The following is a 23,948-nucleotide window of genomic DNA, read 5'->3' on the forward strand; positions in this document are numbered from 1 at the left end:
TTCCGCTTCCTCAGCCCCGCCCCGCCCCGCCGCCATTTTGTGCTGCGGCGGCGGGAGGGTCTGGGACTGGGCTCTTCCATGGCGCGCCGCTCCCGCGCTCCCAGGCGGGTTCCGGGTGCCAGTGAACCAAAGAGCTTCACCCGACAGCCAGAATGGAGTGTGACTGTTCAGCAGGGATTCTTAATTAGCAGCGCTGGTCAGCACTGGGGATCGCTCCACCACAAGTACCGCGCTTCCTAAGAGAACTCTCTGAATAATATAGACAAAAAGCATACATGTGCATCAGATTTTGTAGAAGAGACAGTCTTATGCTAATAGCTTCTTAGTATTAATTTACATAGAATCACAGAATCAACTGGGTTGGAAAGGACCTTGAAGCTCCTTCAGTCCAACCACAAGCCTCACCCTGACCATTTCCAACTCCACCAGATCCCTCAGCGCTGGGTCAACCCAACTCTTCAACCCCTCCAGGAATGAGGACTCCCCCCCTGCCCTGGGCAGCCCATTCCAATGCCCAACAACCCCTTCTGCAAAGAAATACTTCCGAAGAGCCAGTCTGACCCTGCCCTGGTGCAGCTTGAAGCCATTCCCTCTTGGCCTGGTGCTGGTTCCTTGGCTCAAGAGACTCATCCCCCCTCTCTGCACCCTCCTTTCAGGGAGCTGTAGAGGGCCAGGAGGTCTCCCCTCAGCCCCCTGTTCTCCAGACTAAACCCCCCCAGTTCCCTCAGCCACTCCCCATCACACCTGTGGTCCAGACACTGCACTAGCTCCATTGCCCTTCTCTGGAAGGGCATTCAGTGGCCTTGTTGGGGTGAGGGGCCCAAAACTGAACCCACTCATTGAGAGGCGGCCTCACCAGTGCCAAGCACAGGGGTCAGATCCCTTCTCTGTCCCTGCTGGCCACACTAGTGCTGATACAAGCCAGGATACCATTGGCCCCCTGGGCACACTGCTGGCTCATTATCAATCCCCCCCAGGTCCCTCTCTGACTGGCAGCTCTCCAGCCACTCCTCCCCAAGCCTGTAGCGCTGCTGGGGGTTGTTGTGGCCCAAGGGCAGCCCCCGGCATTTGCCCTTTGTGAAACTCCCCCAGTTGGGCTCAGCCCAGCGCTCCAGCCTGTCCAGGTCTCTCTGCAGAGCCTCCCTACCCTCAAGCAGATCAACACTCCCACCCCACTCCCGTAGTCTGAGCGTGCATAGTAAAAATAGAGTGAGGGTCTTCTCCCCTCCTTAGGGGTCCCCACAGCCTTTCTCACACTGTCCATTAATGAACTTCAGGTTTCTTGTGTCCATCTCTGGTCAGAGAGTTACTTCATCCATCCTTCAGCTCCTCTTTGTTCCAAGGAGGTTAGTTTAGATCAGCTTTCAGTCACTTCTCTCGACACCGGCGTCTTCTTAGGCCCTTGTTTTCTTTAGGTTCCTGCCATTAGGGATGTACTCAGGGGTTTTTTCAGACTGTCCGGGGTCTGTCTTACCTTTACTAGGCAAGGAGTTAAAGGTTTTAAAACATCTTATAAGTGTGTAACTGGGTAACGACTAGAGAGGGTAGTTAGGGAAATGTATAAATGAAATTATATACGTTATTGTAAAATACAGGAAAAATACAGGAAAAAATAAAAGCTAGTAAAACACAAGTGATGTCTAACGTTAGAACTAAATGTCTTATTTTACAGGTCCCTGTCCATTAGCAATTTCAAGTATACTAGCAGCCGCTTCCTTTCAGTTGCCAGGGTCTCTTCCTTCCCTTCATCAAGACTTGCATCTGCCCTTGTTGAACTTTATAACACTGCTGTCAGCTTTTTCCTCCAGCTAAGTCCCTCTAAATGGCAGCCCAGCCCTTGAGCGTGTCAACTGTTCTCCCCAGGCTGGTGCCACAGACACATTTGATAGGAACAAATTTCCTGTCCTCCTCCAGAGCACTCATAAGGATGTTAAACTGGACAGACCAGGATAGACCCTTACAGTATTCGCCTTGTAACTGCCACACAGGTAGAGTATGACCTATTACTACACTCTGAGCCCAATTATCCAACCAGTCTTTACTGATCAAGTTGTGCATCTCCCTGGACTGTAATGTCCTAATTGGAATACAAGAAGAATGCAGGAGAGTGTGAAAAGACTTGTCAAATTTGGGGTATATGACATCCACTATTCTCCCAGAATGCAAAAATCCAGTCATATTATCACAGAAGGCAGGCAGGTTGGTCAGGCATCATTTACCCTTGGTAAATTCATGCTGACCCCAAATCCTTTCTTCTGTTTCACATGCCCAGAAATAGGCTCCAAGATCACTCACCCCATGATTTTTCCACGGACAGAGGTAAGGATGCTGAACCTGCAGTTCCCTGGATTGTTCTTTTGGCATCTTTGAAGATGGGGGCAGCTTTTGCTTTCTTCCAGTCACCAGGGACCTCTACATTGCAAGGACACTGGCCAGCTCTCTCGGCACCCTCAGATGTGACCTGTTAGGTCATGTGGACTTGCAGGGGTCCAGCTCTTTTGAGTAATCCCTAGTTTAATCCTCATCCACTACTGCCAGCTCTCCTCTTGAACCCTCTTACATAGTTTAAAGGCCTCCAAGACCTTTTTTGTAAAGACAAGCAGAGGTATTGGGAGGTATGACCCACTCTGCTCAGCAACAGGCCTACATTTCTTGTGTTCAGCTTTTTACTACCTGCAGAAATTACTACCTGCAAAAATTCTGATTGCCCCTGACATCCTTGACAAGTCTCAACTGCAGCTGAGTTCTGGCTTTCCTCACACCATCCCTACGCACCTGGGGAGTTTCTAAATTCTTCCTTTGTAGCCTGTCCCTCTTTCCACTTCCTATATGCTGCCTTTTTAGGTTAGAGCTCCATCATGGGTCCCCAGTTCAGCCAAACTGATCTCCTAGTTTGCCTGCTTGTCTTCCTGAGTATGAGGATGGCCCGTTCTTGTGCTTGGAGGATGCTCTCATTACAGACCTGAGCTTTCCTGAGCTCCTTTACCCAAAAAAGCCACCTTCCATGGGATTCCATGTAGTTGTTCCCTGAGTAAGCTGAAGTCCAGGATCTGCTACTCTCTTTCATTACTCCCCTCAGGATCTTCTTCAATTCCACTATCTCATTTCCAAGTTGATTACCACGGTCCCAGTGAGCTCTTCCTTTGTTAGTGAGCAGCAGATGCAGCAGTGTGTCACCCATGGCTGGCGCATCCAATACCTGTATCACAAAGCTGTTCCTGACACCCCACAGAAATTTTTGCTGCTTGCATCTCATCATGTTGCCCTTCCAGCAGATGTCAGGGAGGTTCAAGTCACCCATGAGAACCAGAGTCTGTACAGAGGCTTCCTGGAGTTGCTTAAAGAGGGGAGAAGTGTTCATCCACTTTCTTACCCTGGTTGGGTGGTCTGTAACACACTTCCACCCCTCTGTCACCCTCACTGGCCTCTCTTGTTCCAAAGCTTGTGAAGAAGGCACATTTATCCTTGCAACAGATAATTCGGAAACAGCTAATATGAGAGAAACTTCCTCTTTGCCTTTGCTTGGCAGCTAGTTTGTGACTTGAAGCTGAGTTCCTGTGCACTTCTAGTATGTTGAGTATAAATCTGTGTACTCTGCAGATATGAAAAAAAGCGGATGTGCTGTACCAAAGCTCAAAAGTAATTTCAATTTCTGACTTTCCTTTTAGGAAGAATAGTGCTAGGGTGTCACACAGAAGTCAGTGGGCTTTTCTTTTTCCTGGTACTGAGAAGCTGAAAGATTGAAGGTTGCTTCGTGACAGGGTTTTCTTGAAAAAAGATTTCAAATGAACTCTGGAATTTCTCTTTCACATCATCCATGACTTGGGAAGGAATACATGAACTTTTACTGATGGCCAGGTCTGGTCACGAGAAACCGGAGATGAAACATAACAATATAAGAGAAGATAATGGGTGCAGATACACCACGGAGTTCCTTGCCCTGTCAGGAAAAGGCTTTGTGGAAGTAAACATCCTTGTAATCTGCATGAATTCTAAATAATTAGGACTCTACTAGCTCTTAGAATATTTAAAAAAAAAAAAAAAAAGAAAATATGGGGGTTTTCTACCTTTCCTAATGACATTGGTACATGGTCTTAAACATGCTAAGGTTTTAAATATGGGCTAAATTTAGGTAAGAAGGGAGGACAGCTTGTTTCATTGCTTGCATGTGGAACCAGTATGGCCTAGCTGAGACAAAAGACTGGGATTTATTCTTGTCTCTGCTTTTAGCATGATTTTGGGTAAGTTCTTCCTGCTTTACATGCATCCATATAAACAGGCATCCATGCTTGGTAGGTGGTATGAATTTGAGCACTGTGAATGAAGAGCGTTTGCTTTCTAACATGGTAGATGATTTTAGATCAATAGACTCAAGATTATGCTTTTAAAAATAGATAACATACAGGGAGGGGAATGGGCTTCAGTCTTTTTTTTTTTTTTTGAAGTAACTGATGGCTCTGAGAGCTGAAGTATGCTAAGGGCAAAGAGCTGGTGAGTGAAACTGTTGGCAGTTGTAGAGAGATGTAATTAAATGTTCTTGGTGTTCTCGACAGTGAAGGTAGAAATCCAAAAATATGCTCTTCTTGAGCTCTGGAATTAAGGCAACAGGAATGGATGTGCAGCCTTTTCAGTTAAGTTTTGCCTTTTTGCAGCTCTCTACGTCACACATTGAAGCACAATTGCCTATGACCAAACAACTTGGAAACTGAAGGTAATCCCCACAAGCATGAGAGTCTCCCATGGCAACTTTGAAACTGCATTTTTTTCAGGGGATAGTTCACTCTTTCATCAAAAGTGGGACGTAATGTGAGTGTTATGGTAACTTCAGTGCAAGCTGCTCGCTTCCCTCTGTAACTGAGCGTTGAGCATAGGAGCCTGCAATGGCATCGCTGTCCTGATTGTGGCAGTCCCTCACTGTTGGGGGGGACAGCTCAGAATGACTTCCCCTAAGCCAAAGAACAAGTACATCATGACTCATAAATCCTTTCTTCCTTTTTATATAAGAATACTTGATTTCTGTCAACATTTAAACAAACCGTTCTCTTTGGTTTTGGTGATATGTTTCTTGCTGTTAGCCCAAAAATGTCACAGGAGGGGCACACAAGGATCAGTTGCTTAAGGAATGTGCTCAGCTAAGTTATAAAAGAAGGGCCTGTGCACCATGCCATTTAATTTGTATTAGTGCTCAGTTCCCACCTGGAGCTGCAAGAACTGTATTTCTTAGTGATTTAACACCTAAGGCTTGGACAAGATTTATCCTCAACAGCCTGGACAGCTGGTAGTGTTCCTTAGCATCTTAAAGAAACTTTAACACTGAAATATTTTACACTGAAAAAAAATTTATTTTTATTGCATTAAGTTGCTTACTGTACTCTTGATATTGTTGGTGAAGTTCTTAGAACTACTCCTTTAGAGTACTAGGGTTAGAACAATTGTCTTAGTTATGGCTTAGAAGTCACATTGGAGAGCCACTAAGGAATAAAATTTTTTTCTATTAGAATGGTCTTTAAAGATTGTCCAAAACTATTCCTTTATCCCTATCCCAAATGTTGTAAATACTTTGGCCACCTGAACTGTGGCTGCTATGGGCCAAAGCTGTCAGCAGTAGCTCTGACAGTGTGCAGAACTGTTGCTGTGTCTGGCTTATTTACAGATCTACCTGCCAACTCATCCCCAAGGTTTGCAAGGGAATGCTACTGTTCCTTATTTTTTCCATCATCAGTTTCTAGAATTTCTGAAATCTCTTGTAATTGGGGGCCGAGTACAAGGCTTCCCACACCTATTTTTTTTGAAGACTCTCTAAATATCAGCGCAATGTTTCTTACCACGTTTGAGCACAAAGGCAGCTATGGTTCTGAAGTCCTACTGAATCTACATGTGCCTTGGTCTCAATGCATTTGTTTAAATAATACTTCTGAATTGTACAATAGCTTACATACTTCAAAAATTGTTGTGAGTGGTTAAGCTAGTTTTGCTGATGCTTGACAAATAGGAGTTTCTTGTGCCTTTGACAGGTTTTGGTTTAAGAAAAATTTTTGTCTTGAAGTTTTGATTTATAAAGAAAAATCTGTTATGTCTCCAGTAGGAGGCTCACTCTTCCAGTGTACTAAATGCCTTGCTAAACTAAGATTGAACAAAGGTTTTTCTCTAGGAAGCTGAAAAGGAAGAAGGGAAAGGTGCAGACATTGGAGAAACAAAAACGTACTGGAGAGCAGAGTCAGAGAATCTTGATGAAGCACCGAAGGATTTGAAGGAATGAATTCAAAAGAACTGAGCACAGCACCTTTTGGTGTCAACAGCCTTCCCTGGTGGAGCTCAGGGTTGGGGCCATCCCAAGACACCACATTCTGTGCTTGCCTCAAGAGCAACAGTCCAGCAGTGCACAAGAACCAGTGGAGAGTAACTTCTTGGGGAACTGCATTAACAAGAGCAGTTCCAAGATTTATTCCCTGCCCCCCACCCCCCATTACTACTTGTTGGCATAATATGTTCTCCATCCTTCTCAATGTTTCTCACAGAAAACACTGGGTTAAGTGGCTATGTCTGTGCAACTGGTGGATTTACTGTCTCGTATAACTTTGTAAACGTGCCATAAGATGCACAAATGCCATTACGGGTTATTAGAATACAAACATGTGAACTACCTTCCCTGAAAAAATCTGCTGTATATTTAATAAACAGTTGATGGCTGCTCAATAATTAGCTTATTGAGCAGAACAGCTTCCTATGCTTAAATAAGAGATGCTTAGAAGTAGTTATATCTGAAGTAGCTGGAGATGAAGTGTTTAAGAAGTGCTGGACAGGGTTAAATCAGTGTTAAAACAGATCTGTGCATACAGGTTTAATGCTGTGGTTAGTTCTTGGGAGCAGATCAAACTGCAGTTACCAAACCCAGTATTAAGATCACTTGTGCAGGTAAGGAAGGGATGCTTATTTTACTTTTAGATGTTTCTAAACCAACTGGCTGTAAACGCATCAGATGAGAATAAATACAGGACTGGTTGTAGCATATTGCAGAGAGGTTGGCTTCTCATATAGAGAGCTGTAGAGGAGAGTCACGCCTTAATAAATAAATAAGTTTCCCTTATCTGAGTGGGACGTGACACTGATGTGTTTTGAAAGATCCTGATTTTAAGATAGTAAGAAAAAATTATTCCTGAAGTGTTGACTTGCACCTGTTCCAGCTATCTACATATTACTGCACTTCCCCCTAGGACCAAGCATCCCGCAGGCTGGTTTGCTCTGGAGCATTTTGGGATTAGAGGTAAAATCTTAAGAGAATTACAGGTTTGATCCCTGCTAAGATGTGGGAACTAGAGATCCACATCTTTCTACTGCATTCCTCATGCCCCCTACTTCTTACAGGTGTGCTGAAAACAGAGCTCACCTCACATTTAGTTCCAAGAAACCTCATTATGAAAAAGAAAACACAACAAGTATCACCTCACCCTCAGAGTGGTTTACAAAAGAACCACCACCCTTTCTTGAGGTTTAAACACTTAATGTAAGTAACTCTGACAGCTGCATAGCCACATCTGGCAATGTTCAGATGTGACAAGACAGTGCCAGATTGACATAGGCTTTGGTCCAAGTTCTCCGGTACAACAGCTGCTGCTGGCACTCCTTTTGTCCCATCTGGGACAAACTGGACAGCTTCAGGTGCTCTCAGCCAGACACAGCTGCTGTGGGACATGGTTCTGTGAGCTGCTACAGTGCCCCTGAAGAGTACGGGACATCAGTATTGTGCTTCACCTGCCAGGGTAGAACAGATGCAGATAATGGACAGCGTGTCTCATCTCTGGCAATACATCGGAGTGCAGCTGAAAAACTTTACACTGGATTTAAAACAAAAGGTAGATGCAGCACTGACTGATGATAAAGTGCAGAAGGAGAGAGTTCCTCTCGATGTCAGTCTTTTATTCCAGTCTGTTTCCAGCCAACAGTGATCAAAAAGCAGACCCCATGAAAGATGTGTCCTTTCCTTCATCCACCAGGAACAGGGACAACTTGATGCATGCAAGCCAGGCTGCTGTCACGCTGCACCTACTGAACACACAATGCAGAAGAGTTACAAAAGTAAAATACACAAAACATCCTAAACACACCTTCAGAGACAACATGTTGGCTATTTCCACTCTAGATCACCTTAGAGCAGGTAGATTGCACAGGTGCTAGTTTTTGGCCCTGCTACATCAGCTGAAAGAAGTAAATGCTTAATGTTAGGGCTATAGTTCTTCTTTTCTAAGCTGCCTTTTTATTAATGAGATTATGAGAGCATCTCTAGTATCCTAAATACAGCAGAGCTTAGGAGTGGAGGCATTTGGAACATTTATCTGGAGGGAGAGGAAATGCTGTATTAAAACTCAGCTTCTATTTGGAGGTTCTCTTTGCTTTTTTCTCTTTACACATTTGTGCAGGTTTTATAGAACAGTTTTATAATAACCTGGATTCATTCATAGCGCAAACTTCCTAAACTGATGAATTTATTAAACAACAAAGCTTAACCTTACAAATATTAATTTATCCAAAAATTTATAAAAAAATAAATTCTAATACTTCAGGTTATTTACAACAAAAATCCAGAGCTCTAGTTCTGGTACCTTTTATTCTGGCTGAGCTGAGCAGATCAGAAGCCAGCCTCTTCAGCTGTCCTCTACAGCAGGCAGGTTTCCAGTAACATGGGCTACAAAACACCTCAGCAAGTGAACCCCCGAAAACTCCAGAGAACTGTGAAAACAAAGGGGTGGATTGTTCAGTGCCAGATGCTGCTGTGTCTTGGGAGTAATACAAGCAAACCCAGCCACTGGCTGTATTAAATTACATCTCCTGAAGTGCAGTACAACCTTGGTAATCAAACAATTACAGCTTGCTACTGTTACCACAACCTTAAATAGAGTGGCAAAGCCCAGCACAGGGTCTGCTGCCCCCCTCGGAGAAAAGCCAAAGGAAGAAGCAGCCTTGAAATCTGAACTCCTCTGGCTTGCAGAGGAGGGGGCAGAAGGGGCGTTTCCTCGTCAGCAGCCCACCCTCCATCTGTAGTGCCAGCTCTAGAGCAGACAGACTCACTTCAGGCAGTTTGCCCTACTGAAATCATCACCTGAAAGGGAACACCAGCAACAGAGAAGAGCTTTACCTGACAAGGAATAGCTGAGGAAAGCATCCCTGAGTCTTCCCCTTTACAAACTCCTGGATCTCCAGCACGTTCTTTAACAGCAGCCCCCTGGAAGCTCGATCAATTTTTGTTAACACCATCTGCAAGGATCCAGAAAGTGAAAATTAAGAGAGGGGGAAAAAAAAGATTATTTTGCTGCTAGCCTGGAATATCTATAAGAGTCCTGGACCATCTTACAAGGCAGGCTGAAAGCTCTGGGTCATATCCAGGGGTAAAAATGGTATAACACAGTTCACCACAGCCTGCATAAGGAGTGGACCCTTTCAAGCTCCTCAAGCTGAGCACTGACAAAGAAGTGTTCATTTAATAAATCAAGCAAAAAATCCCTTAAGTCCCACTTGCCCCCCCACTCCCCTATTTTAGGCCTGTTTTATTAGCAATAAAGGGAGGTGTTTCCACTTAGGAGGGACAACTTGCATAAGCTCAGGTAGAGAGTAAACACCTTTACAGATTATCTGTGGTTTATAACCAACACAAGAACAAAGTATTACCTACCACGTAAGGAATCCCAAACTCTTCCAGCATCTCTACTGCAGTATGATCTGTTTTCTGGAGTCCTACTACACCATCAACTAACAGAAAAGTCCTCTTCAAGCTGCCAGAAACACAAGCAACAGTAATCACCACCATTATTTCATGCCTTCTCTGCTACTTCCAAATTCATAAGCAAGAGCACATAACACGGGTTCTGGGGATAGGAAAAGCCAAGAAAAGCCATGCATGGCAGATGAGAGCCAGCATGGAACAGCACCTCAATCTTTCCTGCTGTTTTGATCAGTCTAAGCATGCATGAGTGACACCACAGAAGGAAATGACTTCAGAACTAATCAATACCACCAGTGGAAGTAGCTACCTCTCCCAATTTCTCCACCTAATTACACAACACTGTGTGTAGGTGTCCAGTTCTCACTGCTCTGTGGAGGTACAGCTGAGTCTCTTACTTGTGCCGTTCCTGCAGATAGTCCTCCACCATCTCCACAAAGTCCTGTGGGGCCCGGTAGCCGTATCCCGGCATATCCACCAGAGTAAAGTACTTCCCGACTTTGAAGAAATTAATCTTCTTGGTGTGGCCCTGGGGAGAGCATTTATTTTTTAAAAAAGGACTAAAATGAAGGAAGGATGGGATAAAGAGTTGCTTTAAGCAGTGGACTAGGAAATGCCCCACAAAACATCTCTACCATTACCCTGCCCTGCCCGAGAAGGCTGTAAATATCCTACTGTTGCTTTGAGCTGCCCTACCCTTGTAACAGTCCTATATGGCTCTACCCTTAAAATAGGCTAAAAATACCTCCATGGTTCTCTGGGCTTGGTTCTTCCTAAAGGCTTTACATCATGTCTGCTCAGCTTGTACGACTCCTCCACCTGGCACATGTGCCAGTCCTGGCTGAAGAGCTAAGCTGGGCTTTTTACTTTTCCTTCACAAGAGCAAGGCCTGTGCCAGCCCTGGGCTGGTGGCCACCATGGCTGGCAGCTTCTCCTGTCACTTCAGCTTACCCAAGAGCTCGTTTGCTCCCGCCCTTCTCAGCCCTATCCCCTGGGAGGGCACCAGCTTCTGACCAAGAGGCATGGAAGGTAAAAAGGTCACTTACTGGAGTTTTTGACACTCTGACCTCCACTTCTGGAGACAGCGAGAACAAGGCCCGGATTAAGGAGGATTTCCCCACGTTGCTTCGGCCAATGAAGCACACCTGCAGTGGGAGAGTGATTCGTGGAAAACAGACTCTACAACTCGAAATAGAGTTAGTTACACAGCAGGGATGTTTTACTCCAGCCAGGGTGCAAGGGGATTTCTCCACACAGCACATTTTACCAAAAACTTAGCGAGTGTGGATATACATTTCACTGGATTACAGAATACAAATATCCACATGCATGAGTGAGGCTGGCTTAGTTCTAGAGGCTGGTGTCAGCCGTTGATGTTCTCTTTGCACCTGCCCATTGCTCCTGGGCGTCTTCAGGGGGGCTTTGGGAGGAAGGCTCACAGTCCTCCTCACCTTGTACTTCTCCTCGGAGCATGCACAGATTCTCTTGGCCAATTTCTTGAATAACAAGAGTATTTTTCAGCTGGTTTACTCATCCTATCTTATCTAAAAGTACCAATGGAACTTCTACCATCCATATATGGCTCTATGTTACTGATTTTATTATCAACTGAAATTAAATTGTGTTTGATTTTAATATAAGTAGAGAATTAAGAGATATTTTAGTAAAAATCATTTATATTTATTATACTTTGAATCTAGCAACCGACTGCTACTCTAAAATTCTCTGTACAGCCTCGTACCAAGGCCGAAGGGATTGGTCATAATTGTCTAGTAGGAACGGTTAGAATCTAGGTAACAAAACACAAGATGATTTGTAAACTAATTTATAATACATATATAGGACTAGAAGAATGCAGGTAGTTGTCAAGGTCCAGGATTAATGGGAACTGAGGGAAGTTACCGTAACAGCTTGCAAGTACCTGCCAAGAAAACGATATCCTTAAGCAAAAGGTAATTCCGGCAGGGGGAGATCGCGACCATCGACTCATGGACCACCTACTCACATTACACCCCAGACCCATTTCTAGACATTTCTAACCTTTACTGCGCAGAATCGGAAATAGGAGGAGAATATGCTAATGATTTCTTAGAAATTGTATGTTTATGTATGAAGACTTAATGAATATGTATGAGTGAGTTCTATATAAGGTGTGTGATTCTGGTGCTCGGCACGTGTTGTTGGTGAGAGCACTCCCCTATACGTCCGGCCGTCAATAAAGAAGTGTTTGCTTATCTGCATCAAACTGGTGTCGATAAGTTCTTATTCCGGATTTTCGGTAACACCTATTCATTACCAAGACCAAAGTAGTTAGAGCATACCTGTTCCCCAAGGACAAAACCATAATATTTTGCTGAACACTGCAGTTCTTGGTAGATTTTCACAGTGAACTGCTTTGTTTTGATGAACACAGTAGCCCTTGGTAAAATTCCACAGAACAGTCTGGCCAAGCAGGATTCTCAGCAATATTCAAAAATACTTTTAAGTAATACTATAACTTGCTATAAGTAAGTAAGTTGCTAAGCAGTTTGCTATAAGTAACTAAGTCTCAAAACAAGTAATCATTTATCTGTATCAAGAGGCAGGAGAGCATTTCTACACCCATCTCCCCCCATATCCAACGTGCTTGGGCAAGGGGTATCTTCCCCCCTCCCCCGAGTCCCGGCCCTTTGTCAGCCTTTCCCTGGGGACGGCGCTGCCCTGCGCTGCTGCCCTGCTCGCAGCAGACTGCCGAGATGTGCAACGCGGGGAGCAACACCAAAGAAATGATTAAAAAAAGCGGCGATACACGCACCACGCTCAGACGCTTCCCCCCACCCCCCAGCAGTTCAGGCCGGGCCGGCCGCGGCCTCCGGCGCAAGGGGAGTCCCGACCTCGGGCAGGGCCAGCGGCGGGGCATGGTCCATGCGGACGGCGGAGCTCACGTAGTCGATGAGGTGGTGGGGGCCGGACCTGAAGAACGCCTCGGCCCGCTGCAGGGCGGCCAGGCCGGGCTGGAAGAGGTGGAACGGCGCCGTGTCGGTGCCGGGAGCCAAGTAGCGTTCCAGCTTCTGTAGGGGGAACACGACGCCATCGCGGCGGCTCCGCCCCAAACGCAGCACCTGGGACAGGGCGGCCAAGGCCGGCGGGGAACGGCCCGTCCCGCCGCCCGCCCGCGGCACCAGCATCGCTGCCCAGGCCCCGGCCCCGCCCCGGAAGGCGGCGGGGCCTGGCGGGGCCTGGCGGGGCCTGGCGGGGCCTGGCGGGGCCTGGCGGGGCCTGGCGGGGCCTGGCGGGGCCTGGCGGGGCCTGGCGGGGCCTGGCGGGGCCTGGCGGGGCCTGGCGGGGCCTGGCGGGGCCTGGCGGGGCCTGGCGGGGCCTGGCGGGGCCTGGCTGCCCGCGCTTCGTCCTGTGGTGATACAAGGAAATGATCACCTGCTTTGCAACTTAGAGCAACTCATAATGATTTCTGAATAGTGCTTAATAATCCTGCTTGCCCTCACTGTTCTGTGGAAGCTTACCAAGGGCTACTGCTACTGTGTTTATCAAAACAAAGCAGTTTTCTGTGGAAACTTACCAAGAATTACTGTGTTTGGCCAAAATAAGAAACATGTCCTTGGAAAGCAGATGGGTTCTAACTAGTTTAGTCTTTGTAGTGAATGGATAGCCAGATATGGACAGTGGAAACTAGTATGATAGTGTTTTTTGATAAGATAGAGGTGGTAAACAAGAGGGAACCACTCTTGTTTTTCAAGAAACTGGCTAGATTGAACAGTAATAAAGATTTAGATTAGATACAAGGAAGAAATTTTTCCCTGTGAGGGTGGTGAGGACCTGGCACAGGTTGCCCAGAGAAGCTGTGGCTGCCCCCTCCCTGGCAGTGATCGCCAGGTTGGATGGGGCTTTGGGCAACCTGGGCTAGTGGAAGGTGTCACTGCCTGGGGCAGGGAGTTGGAACTAGATGGTCTTTAAGGTCCCTTCCAACCCAAACCATTCTGTGATTCTATGAGTCTACTCTCTATTCCATATATTATTGCCAAACATTAGGCACTCAGACTAAAATTGCCTGTGGCTCATGTCTCAGGCAGCAAATGTCTCATTTCAGTTGTGGGTTATGTATTTCAGATGTTAGGGAATGACTACAAAAATAATTTAGTCCACATTAAAAACTCTGACAATCATTCCTATGGAGTTTGAAGGAGGGATCTATAAGCATTGACACTGACCTTAGTACCAAAGAATGGTCAAGAGTGTGGAGCTGGAAGGAAGGAGTGACACCAGTTGTCTGGTCTGGTCTGATCTTGCCTATCCCAGCATTGTGCGACAGGTCAAACCATCATTCATTTCAGATACCTCTCAGAGAAGTGTAGCTGTGAGACGAGCTGGAGATGGAGTTCTGGGAGAACAATGAGGGCTCCTTGTCCATTTGAGGCAGTTGGTTAGGGTCCTGTGAGCCAAACCAACTGGGCTTTTGAGCTTCATTTCCCAGAAGAGGAACTGAGACCAAATACTGTCACCAGGAAGCATGCCAGAAAGGATGGGACATGTGCACCAACTTTTCTGCTTTTTTGTAACATTAAAAGCACTGTGTCCAAATCCATGCTTTCCCCTAAAATGCAGCCCATGTTCTTTGCACTTGGAGGGTGGTTTAGGAACTAGAGTTACTAGGATAGACTGTTTTAAAGGATAAATTACTTACATAAAATACTAAGAAGCTCTGCATTTTCTATTTGGGGTAGGGTGGAGATGTCTCTTACCTCAAGAAGGAATTTAAAGCCACAAATCTCTCAAGGGCTGGACATTCTGAGACAAAAAAAAAATAATTAAAAAGTAAGAAAAAACAATTAAAATACGCATTAGTGGGAAGGTTTTCTAAAAGTTCTCGAGTAAAGTAATGCAAGAGAGAGGCATTATTGCTCATGTGGCAGCCAACGCTGCTAGTCCTAGCTGAAGAGTGGCTCCCACTGGCTTCTCTTTCTTCAAAAAGAGAACTGAAATTCTCTTTTTGATATTCATCTCAAGTTTGATTAATGTCTTCCATTTGTACCTGGTCTGACCTCTGCTACAGTGTTTGCTTTTACACTTCAGCCTTTGAGGAGAGGCAAAGAGCAGAAGACTGAACTACTCCATCCATTTGCTCAGAGCTGGTCATTAGCACAGGAAACTGCTGTGAATATGGAGAAGAGGAGGAAATTCCATGTCTTATGGGTTCTAAATCAGTTAGAAACCCCTTGAATCTGTCCTGAAAAATTAGAAATATTGCAAATAACACTGACTAGTGAGGACACTGACAAATGGAAAATCTCCCCATGATCGCTGCAGGTGGGATGGAGAACCATCTAACCATTACATCAAGAAATGATTTGAGAAAAACTTTTGTTTCCTTAATGCTAGTTGCTATGGCCATGACCAGGACTATGGTAGCAGCAGGTAAATCTTGAAATAAAGGAATTGGGAAAGAAGGAAGATAGTGCCCTGCATTTCCTCCCCAGTCTTGCTGTGCCTCACCGTCCCACAGCGATTTTATGGCAGAGACATTCAAGATATCAGACAAAGCTACGTTTGGACACTTCTGCACTCCACACTGTTAACCAGGTTTATCAGCAGAGGGCCTGCCTTCATACAATCTTCATACAGCCATATCTGTGCTAGAACAGTGCAGTGGCATGGAAAAAAAGGCTCAAACAATGTAATTCCTGCTACAAATTTCCAAGCAAAGTACCAGCTTATGCAAGAACCGAGTGTCGCGTGGCTGAGATCCCACAACATACCTTTGTTCTGTTTATAATAGTAATCTATAAATGTAATGTTACTACCTCACCAATAGTTTTGGAAGTTTCTGTGGGTGTAGGATCCAAAGGCTATCATGCGACACAATTCAGGGGCTCTGATGGCTCATGTAGCCCACAGGCCTGAGCTTTACATTGTAAGAGCTGGTGGGGCTCGTTCTGTCCCTTGCAGATCTACAACAAGTTTGCTCAGATTACAGTGTTCTCTAATGATCCACCCCAAAAGCATTTCTGATGCAGGCAAAGTGTTTATTTGAGAATTTATAAATCCAGTAATAGCTTCAGCAAATGCCTTCCTCTTCACTCCCAAAAGGAAATGCCCTAGTTCAGGAATTACAAATGCTCCACTTAAAAGTTAACCCAAACTTACCCCATCAATACTAGAAAGCAACAGTGAACATCCCTGAAAGTAAAATGTTCTGTCTTGAACACGATACAGTTAATCGTTCAGAAAAAAACCCCACCTTTTCAAGGTGAGCATTGTTGCTTGCTTTGACCAGGAGATGGGGAGGAAAGCACAGCTAGAGTCTGGGCCCTGGCAAAAGCCCTCACAGAGGGACTGCACAGCCCGAAGCCAACATTTGCCAAACTCTGCTCTCCCAGGGGCTGAACCACTCCTAACAGGTGAGCAGCCACATAGCAGTGTGCCCTGAAGCACCCGGGGGGAGCTAAAACCAGCATTTAGTACATCAGGAACTGGGAGGGAGGAGGAGGCAGCCAAGTCCCTCTGCTAGAGGTAAGATGTACAGCTTCAAGTAAAACCGGGTCTTAAAACACAGAAGTCTTCTGAGCTGAGGAAGAAACAATCTAACAGCGAAGGACACTTAAAACCAGTTCCAGGGCTGTGCTGGAGGTGGATAGAGGACCACCAGGTCCAGCAGCTGAGTTGCTTGGGTCAGCTGCCTGGGGCACAAGGGTGCTGCAGTATTACAATGCTGTCTGGCTCCAGCTCTAGCCTCAGACTGAGAGATTTTGATGAAAAAAAGCCCATCAACCTTCCCCTCGCCAAATCGACCATGTCCAACCTTTCCACCCTTCACAGCTGTGCAGTAAGTTGCTGTGCTGTGGCCAGGCCATGATCCAAAGACTCAACCCCCAAAAGGCTAATTAAAGAAAAATGAACATGATTTTCCTGCCGTCACCTTCAATATCAGAGAACAAGCAGAAACTTTAGCAAAGTACACCCCAAACCCCAAAACATTAGGCCTCACCCCGAAGATAACTGGACTAGGTTGCATCACATGCTGTAAGGAATCCTTCCTTTCCATTTCTCAGGTGTTTTCCTGTCTTAGTTTCTAAAATGACCCTAGATTCTTCCAGGTGCCTGGGTGCATTGCTCCCAATGAAACCTCAAGTGATTAGGACCCTGAAAGCTTCTGATTTTCATGATTTGGACCATTATTTCTTGCTGCCTCTGCCATTTAGCGCTGGGCTGTGTCACCCACAGATTCTGTGGCTGAAGCTATGGTATGTCTCATGCTGTGGGGATCCAAATGTGGTCTTTGCAGCTTGGACCTGTCTCCAAACATGAGAAATCGTTGTTGTGCTTAACCACCAAACCACACGGTGCTGAAGCAGAAGCTGTACTGAGCAAGGTGCAGGGAGCTGTCTGATTTTTGGAGAGTTTAACTGCAGCAACAACAGCCAGCAGAGATGAAGGTTTCATTATATTGCTGCCGTTGGCTTTTCTGAATGTAAGAGCTGTGAACCCAGGTTGCCTAACTTTCTTTCTGACCTTACCCAGCTTTTCCTCTGAGTCACTAACGGGCACTGTGCCTCCTTAGTGAAACAGCACCCACTGTTTGTCAGGGGGAAGAGACAGGGCTGCCTGCCTGCCAGTGATTCCCTCCATTTGTGGATGACTTGAATCTGTTTGACCACAGAACGGAGCCCTTCCAGGCACATTTTGTCACAGCCATGGCGATACATAAATCTGCTGCGACAGTAGCTGTGGGGGGAGAATTCTATTCTTAGAGCAGGGAAATAGTCACCAACTCATTTCAGCTTAGTGGCATCAGAGTTTGGGGAGGATAACATTTTTCTGGTAAAGTTAAATTCAGTGCATTGATCTCCAGGGAGGTTCATCTTCTAGCTAGGGAAGCTGGCTTTGCTGGTAGAAGAAGCAGTCTTAATCACGTGGGAAGACTGACAGTAGCAGCTTGGGAACAGGTCTTTAAGGGCCTTGTAAAACTTAAGGGACTCTTCTGGCTCTAAAGAAAATCCCACAGCTCACCCTTGAATGTTCACTTGTGTATGTATGGGGCGAATATACTACCAGAACTTTCTGAAAACCAAACAAAACAGTGGAGCAAAAGAAGCAACCTTGGCCTAGATGTACTTTTATCAGAAAACAGAGCTGTAATATAAATGCACATTGTACCTACCTACATTCCCTCCCTTTTAGTGCCTTTTCAAGAAAAGGTCTTAGGCTGTTGGGTATGTGGAGAATGATAGAGTGGGAGGAAGAAGAATTTGTTTTAAGAGATTTTTTGGAATATGTTGAGCATCCTCTAAGTGGTAAACTAAGAATATCCTCCCCACAATTCCCAGTGATAAAATTCTCACTGCAAGAGAGCCAGACATGAAAAATCACACTGCTTAGACTTGGTGCAAGTTCTGCTATTAGAGTTTGTCTTCCCACGGTAACACCATACAGAAGGCCAATAGTCGGAAAGCAAATACCAGTACCATTTCCTCTCTGTTCACCAATTCTCAGCATGAGACGCTTTGTGCTAGGAAGAGGCACAACCACCTCTTTGTAGCTGCGCTATGGGGCTCTCAGGAACAGGGGAAGAGCAGTGACTGCCTGCTGAGGATCACTGGCAGGGGATGATGGGGAGGTCACAGCAAGCTGGATGGTGCAAGAAACCCACATCACCCACAAATGCAAGAGCTACTTTGGAAGTTGTCAAGAAGACCATGAACACCATTGTTCTGCTCACCATCGCTGCCATCACAGGCGCTACAGGTACTTCTGATGGTATTTTGGTGCCAACTCTGTTAAGCGCAGAGGGAAAGAATGTGTGAGAGTGATGTTGATTCAGATCTTGTTTGGGAAAGAAAAAAATCTAGGGGAAGGGATATTTACAAAGTGCTGAAGGGATATTTTGATGGAAAACCAATAAGCTGCAAATTAAAACGTTTCTAGCTGCAACCAGATCTTTTCAGTTGTCAACCAAATAGAAGTGGAATTGTTTTTTAGCATAATGTGATGAAAACTGAAAATTATTTTCTTTGAGTATATTTTTCATGATAATTAACGAAGTTATTAAAAACATGTTTGATGGGAGGTTTTCTGATCAGTCTGAGCACCCAATCAAGCTTTACTCTTAGGTATCAGTGACTTGTCCTGAAAAATGAAGTATACTGGGATTTTACAACACTAGATTCAGACAGAAGTTGTAATAAGACTCAATGGGAAGATTCTTTCCCCTTTCCAAACTCAGTTAAATACTTAGAAAAGCAAATGCTAGAAATGTGGGATCTGAAAATGCAGCTATAACCCCTTCTCCTCCCTCCCCTACATGCATTCTTTATTTTTCTTGTTTGTTTTTGTTAGAACAGGTGAGACAGGTCACAAGGCAGTGATCTTGAGTCTCTCAGAGATCTCTGCATCTGACAGCAAAGAGGAATGTATTTTCTTTCCAGTTAAATGTCATACTCCTCTACTATTTCATCTGTCACCACTACAACTGGGGAAATTGGTTCATATAAGCTTTGGAGTGGCAGGGCATACCTGTGCTTGACCTGATTAGGAGGGCTGCTTATATCCAGCACAAAAGGGGGGTGAATATCTTCAAACATTCATTTTTCTGATGTATTGGGCAGCGATGCTCAGGGAAAAGGAACCTGAGAGATCTCCCCATACAGATGGACTCTGCAACTCATTCAGACTCTGCATCCCAGCCATGTTACTTATCCACTGTCCTAGGGAGAGGACCTGACAGAGGGAGGGAGTGTAAACAGGGGCCACTGTACGCAAACACAGCCATGAACTGGGAGATCTGTTCCTGCCTAAGAGGAGAGATGCAACTCTTGGGCTGGCACAGACAGGGCCTCACACTAGTGTGTAAAGTGCAGACATGTCTCTGTGAAGCACAGACCAGAACTCCAAGGCTGTGAGTGACATCCCTGGGCACCTTCTCACACATCCTTCTTCTTCTTTCTTGTCGACGGATAAAGCCCGGGTATCAAGAATAACACCAATATGGTTTGCCAGCTTGATCCAATTTTAATAAGTACAGAGCATCTTATATACTATTAGGGCATGATCGCATACAGCTAAACAAGCTGTGATTGGTTCTAAGCTACTGTCCACACAATATAACTCATATTTCATTGGTACAACGCAAGAAGCACACGCAAGAAGCACGAGCCTATGGACCTCCTACTCAATGTTTCAACTTCACTCCATATCTCTAGTTAAGGAATTTGCTAAACAATAGCTCTCTATGCAGTGGCAAGCCAGAGAGGAACATTGAACAGTAAGTTCTTTACACAGAGGCAGCTAGCAGAGAATTACTCATGTCGGTATCAAGGACCAGGTGGCCGTTATCTTCCAAAAACTTCTCCACACTTTCTCTCCTTCAGGGAACAACAGAGTGACAGTGACAGCGACAGTAGGTAGCAGCTGTGTGCTCACCTGCTCTCCCAAGACAAATTCAACTATGGTAACATGGAAAATAATGCCCAAGGTTGGAGGGCACTGCTCCTTGGGGTACAGGGCTGAGCAGAACAAGACAGACAGAACAAACTGCAGTGACAGAATCAACTGGAAATTCAGACCAGATCGAGATCCCACCCTTGAGATACGACAAGTGGAAATAGCTCATGAGGGAGATTACATCTGCGAACTAGTAAAAACAGAAGGGAATTTCCACAAGACGTACCACCTGACTGTGCTGGGTAAGGGGCTTCTTCCTCATTTTACAGTTCTCCAAAGGACAATGTCTGGGCCTGGACATACAAAGCTCCTCACCCCATGCACCAGGGGAAGCATGCAGTAAGAAAGAAGAGCTTTCTGCCTGGGATAAACCATCATGCCTTTCATTGATAGGAGCTCTGTTTCTCCTTTCTCTTTATTTCCCAAAACTCTTCTCCCTTCTGCTGCCCCCTTTCCCACTATCGAGTTAGAAATGAGAGGTGTCAAGCAATTTCCAATATACTAACAGAGGATTCTGTGTATGCTTCTGGTTACTCTGTAGACTCAATCATCATTACACTAATTTAAGAGAACTAAAGCCTGGGAGAGTAACACTTCCAAGTGCTGAGATGTTCTGTCAAACACGGGATGTTCTTATCCAGACAGTAAGAACGGACCCATTTCCTCTTATGCTGGCATTCAAGTACATTTTAACCCACATGTATGACGGCTGCTTAGGACAAAAGTGTGATTCAGCCCTGTATTTGGGATAATTCCCTACTGCAGTGTCCAGGGAATCCTCCTCTAATAGCACATGGCTGTGGTAACTCACCTGAAAGGGGGACAGTTGTCCAAAAGGAGAAAAGAGGCTCAGTCTTTGTGTCCTGTGACTCTGGCCCATGTCACTGTAACGGGACGGCACCTCCAACCTTCTTCTCCTCTTTTCACTGTGTTGGTTGCGGGTAGAGAACAAGAAGATCCTGCCCCAGCTGAGGCAAACTAACTCCATGCATGTCCCCTTCCTGATGCTTTGCAGCCCCCCCGAGGCTGACCCTGTACTGCGATGACCACGGGGTCCCTGTGTGCCAGGCAGCGGCAGGGAAGCCGCCTGCTCAGATCTCGTGGGTCCTGGAGAGCACCTCCACCCCCAGGGAAGAAGCCCACGACAACGGGACAGTGACTGTTCTCAGCAAGTTCACAGCACACAGCACCAACAGGACTAATACGACCTGCATTGTGTCCCACCCAGCTGGGAACCAGAGCAAGTCCATAGCCTGTCGTCCCCCGGGTAAGCTTCCCTCTGTGTGTTTGGAGTTCAAAACCCCATTTAGCCCTCTGTTCATGCACTAAGACAAGTATCAGTGGCACTGGGATGATGGCAGCAGGAACTGTGCAGCTGAGCTGAAGTTTTCAGTGAGAAATTTATTGGTAGGAGGAAAGATAAACAAAAGCGCCTTCAGAACTGTAAAGTCCTTTGTGAAATTCTAGGAAAGGAGATGGATGTAGTGGTTTTCCTTTCTACCAATAGAGCTGAATGGAAAGGCAGGATTATTCAGAAATTCATGACACAAAAAGATGCCAAGGGTATGATCATCCAGATCTATGTATTGTAATCCAGTGGTACCATCATGTCTTGCTAATTGCTGGGTGGCACATAGGTTGTGACAGGAAGACTGAAAGCCACTTTATGGCTTCCAAAGACTGGCTGGTAAGTGAAGTTTTAGGTGTTGAAGTTGAAGAAGTTGCTGGGAAGTTGCGTGCAACCATATGTACTCAGCTGGAAGAGAATCAGAGCTGAAATTTGCTGGAATGCACACGCAAGGCCTGCAGCTGGTCTATGGGAAGTGGTGAGGAGGAGGATTTGGTTAGTGCCCACACAGCAAAAGACAAGGCTCCTCCATCAAGAGTATGGGGGGACGTTGTTTATTCCCAATTCTGTGCCCAGCACTGTATTCTAGCTGTGTTGGGTCATCTTCCAAAGTACAGCATGAAGAGAGGGTTGTCTAGAAGATGCCATCCTGACAGAGGCACAGGGCAAACAAACAGCCTGTGAGATGTACCTAAAAGAGCAACTCTTTCTCCTTAGAGAATATTAGATGCCATCTTCGCTGTGTCATCATCAGCCTTGCTACTCTGGTTCTCTTCTTTCTGCTTGCTGTACTTCATCTCTACACCTTCTGTGGTAGCAGGTATGTATGGGACGTGATACACACCCACCCCTTTGGCCCGTCCTGGGGGAGTTTCAAAGGGCTTCTGGTACTAATTCATGTCAGGCATGGTCACCTCAGTATGTCCCAAACTCATGGAGGTTTGTCCGAGGTCTATAACGCCACAGCTGGGGCAGAGTGTTTGGGACCTTCTTCGTGCTGACATACTTCTATCAGAAGCAAAAATACAAAAGGAGTAGTTAGTTTTTTCCACCTGAGTGAGGGATCTGAGCAAAGATTGCCAGGCTATGAAGATTAAAGACGCAGCAAAGTATCTTTCTGAGCTTGGATCCAGACTTTTGGTCCATTTTGTCCTACTCAGAGGAAGCCAGGGCCGATGTAGAAATGTGGAATGTATTATTGCATGAGAGCAGAACAGATCAGCTGTGGTAACTGCTGAGGAGTTCTGGCAGCAGTCTGGCAGCTGGGGCCATTACTCCATCTGAGCTAGCCTCTCTGTCACAGGTGCAGTTGGTGCCCAGAATTACGGTACAAACACCACAGAGGCAGAACTAACTACTGAGTTCAAGTCACTTGAGGTTCTGCTTTGCCGTGGCTCTTGGTAGTAGTTCTGTTTAGTGTTGTCTGGAGCGTGGCCAGCTCTGATCGTGCTCACATGAGATTACAGACACAAAGCCTTATGTTCTTTTGTTTCTCTATGAAATAAAGGGGATAAATTCTGTTCTTACATTCCTAGAGCCCAAAGTTGTATTCCCAAACCAGGCTCGTCCTCACACTTATAGTATTGGTGTCTTGTTTCCTAGGACAATGAGAAACCAGCACAAGCCAAGACATGTTCCATCTGCAGAGCTCTCTGGGCCTGTTTCTGACTCGGCACCTGAGCAGAGATAAAAGAAACTCACGGTGTGCCTCAGTCAGCACTGCAGCATGCAGCAGGGACTCACCAGTACCAAAGCCTTCAGGAGAAAGAAGCAAACATCTGGAGTGCAGCCAGTGTAACCGTGCAGAAACACAGCATGCAGGGCAGATCCTACCTGACCCTTGTCAGCTCTGTCTTCCATCATCTCTCTGGTGCAGCTACAGATGCTGTTATCACCCGTGCAAGTATCCATCTTTCTTTGTAAAACCAAAATTAACATATATACAAGAGGAGTTGAATTCATGCTGTGTAAAATGAGGTCACTCCATTTCAAATACACTGTATCCTTGTATTTAAGTAGTATTTAATGTCATATAGGATTGTGCTGGGTTTGTGTGGTGGGGTTTTGGTAGCAGGGGAGGGGGTACAGTGGTGGCCCTTGTGAGAAGCTTCTCACTGCTCCCCCAGCTCCAAGTCAGACCCACCTCTGACCAGGGCTGACCCAATTAGTGATGGTGGCTGCGCCTCTGAGATAACATGTTTAAGAAGGGGAACCTGAGAGGGGATGTCACGTCCCACTCAGACAACGAAAACAAGTGACTCAGATTTGTAAACCCCCAAAGGAGTGGAAAACAGTGAGATAAGTCTCAAAGTCCAGACATTTATTAACTTCTCACAGTGTACTAATTGTGCACATGATAATTGGCTGAGTATATAATGAGTTGTGGCAAGCAGTACAGTATGCCTTGCATTACCTAATGGTAGTGAGGAAAAAGGGGAAAAGGAAAGGAGGGGG

The 23,948-nt window shown here is 45.7% G+C and overlaps 2 protein-coding genes across 2 annotated transcripts; one reads left to right on the top strand and one right to left on the bottom strand.

Moving 5' to 3' along the window:
* Positions 1 to 5,321: 5,321 nt before the first annotated feature.
* GTPBP8 (GTP binding protein 8) lies at positions 5,322 to 12,903 on the bottom strand. The gene is made up of 7 exons (XM_074897581.1): positions 12,589 to 12,903; positions 10,762 to 10,860; positions 10,114 to 10,244; positions 9,668 to 9,767; positions 9,134 to 9,252; positions 8,601 to 8,727; positions 5,322 to 8,046 (listed from the first exon to the last, which is right to left on the bottom strand). Exons 1-6 carry the CDS (start codon positions 12,880 to 12,882, stop codon positions 8,643 to 8,645), a joined length of 828 nt encoding a protein of 275 aa, XP_074753682.1. The 5' UTR covers positions 12,883 to 12,903; the 3' UTR covers positions 5,322 to 8,046; positions 8,601 to 8,642.
* A 5,412-nt stretch (positions 12,904 to 18,315) lies between these two features.
* Positions 18,316 to 23,184, top strand: LOC141971077 (cell surface glycoprotein CD200 receptor 1-B-like). The gene is made up of 5 exons (XM_074928171.1): positions 18,316 to 18,463; positions 20,092 to 20,388; positions 21,162 to 21,413; positions 22,212 to 22,314; positions 23,097 to 23,184. The coding sequence occupies exons 1-5, from the start codon at positions 18,316 to 18,318 to the stop codon at positions 23,182 to 23,184; spliced, it is 888 nt and encodes a 295-aa protein (XP_074784272.1).
* Positions 23,185 to 23,948: the final 764 nt, after the last annotated feature.

This window comes from Athene noctua, chromosome 1, assembly GCF_965140245.1.
Source record: "Athene noctua chromosome 1, bAthNoc1.hap1.1, whole genome shotgun sequence".
NCBI classification, from domain to species: domain Eukaryota; kingdom Metazoa; phylum Chordata; class Aves; order Strigiformes; family Strigidae; genus Athene; species Athene noctua.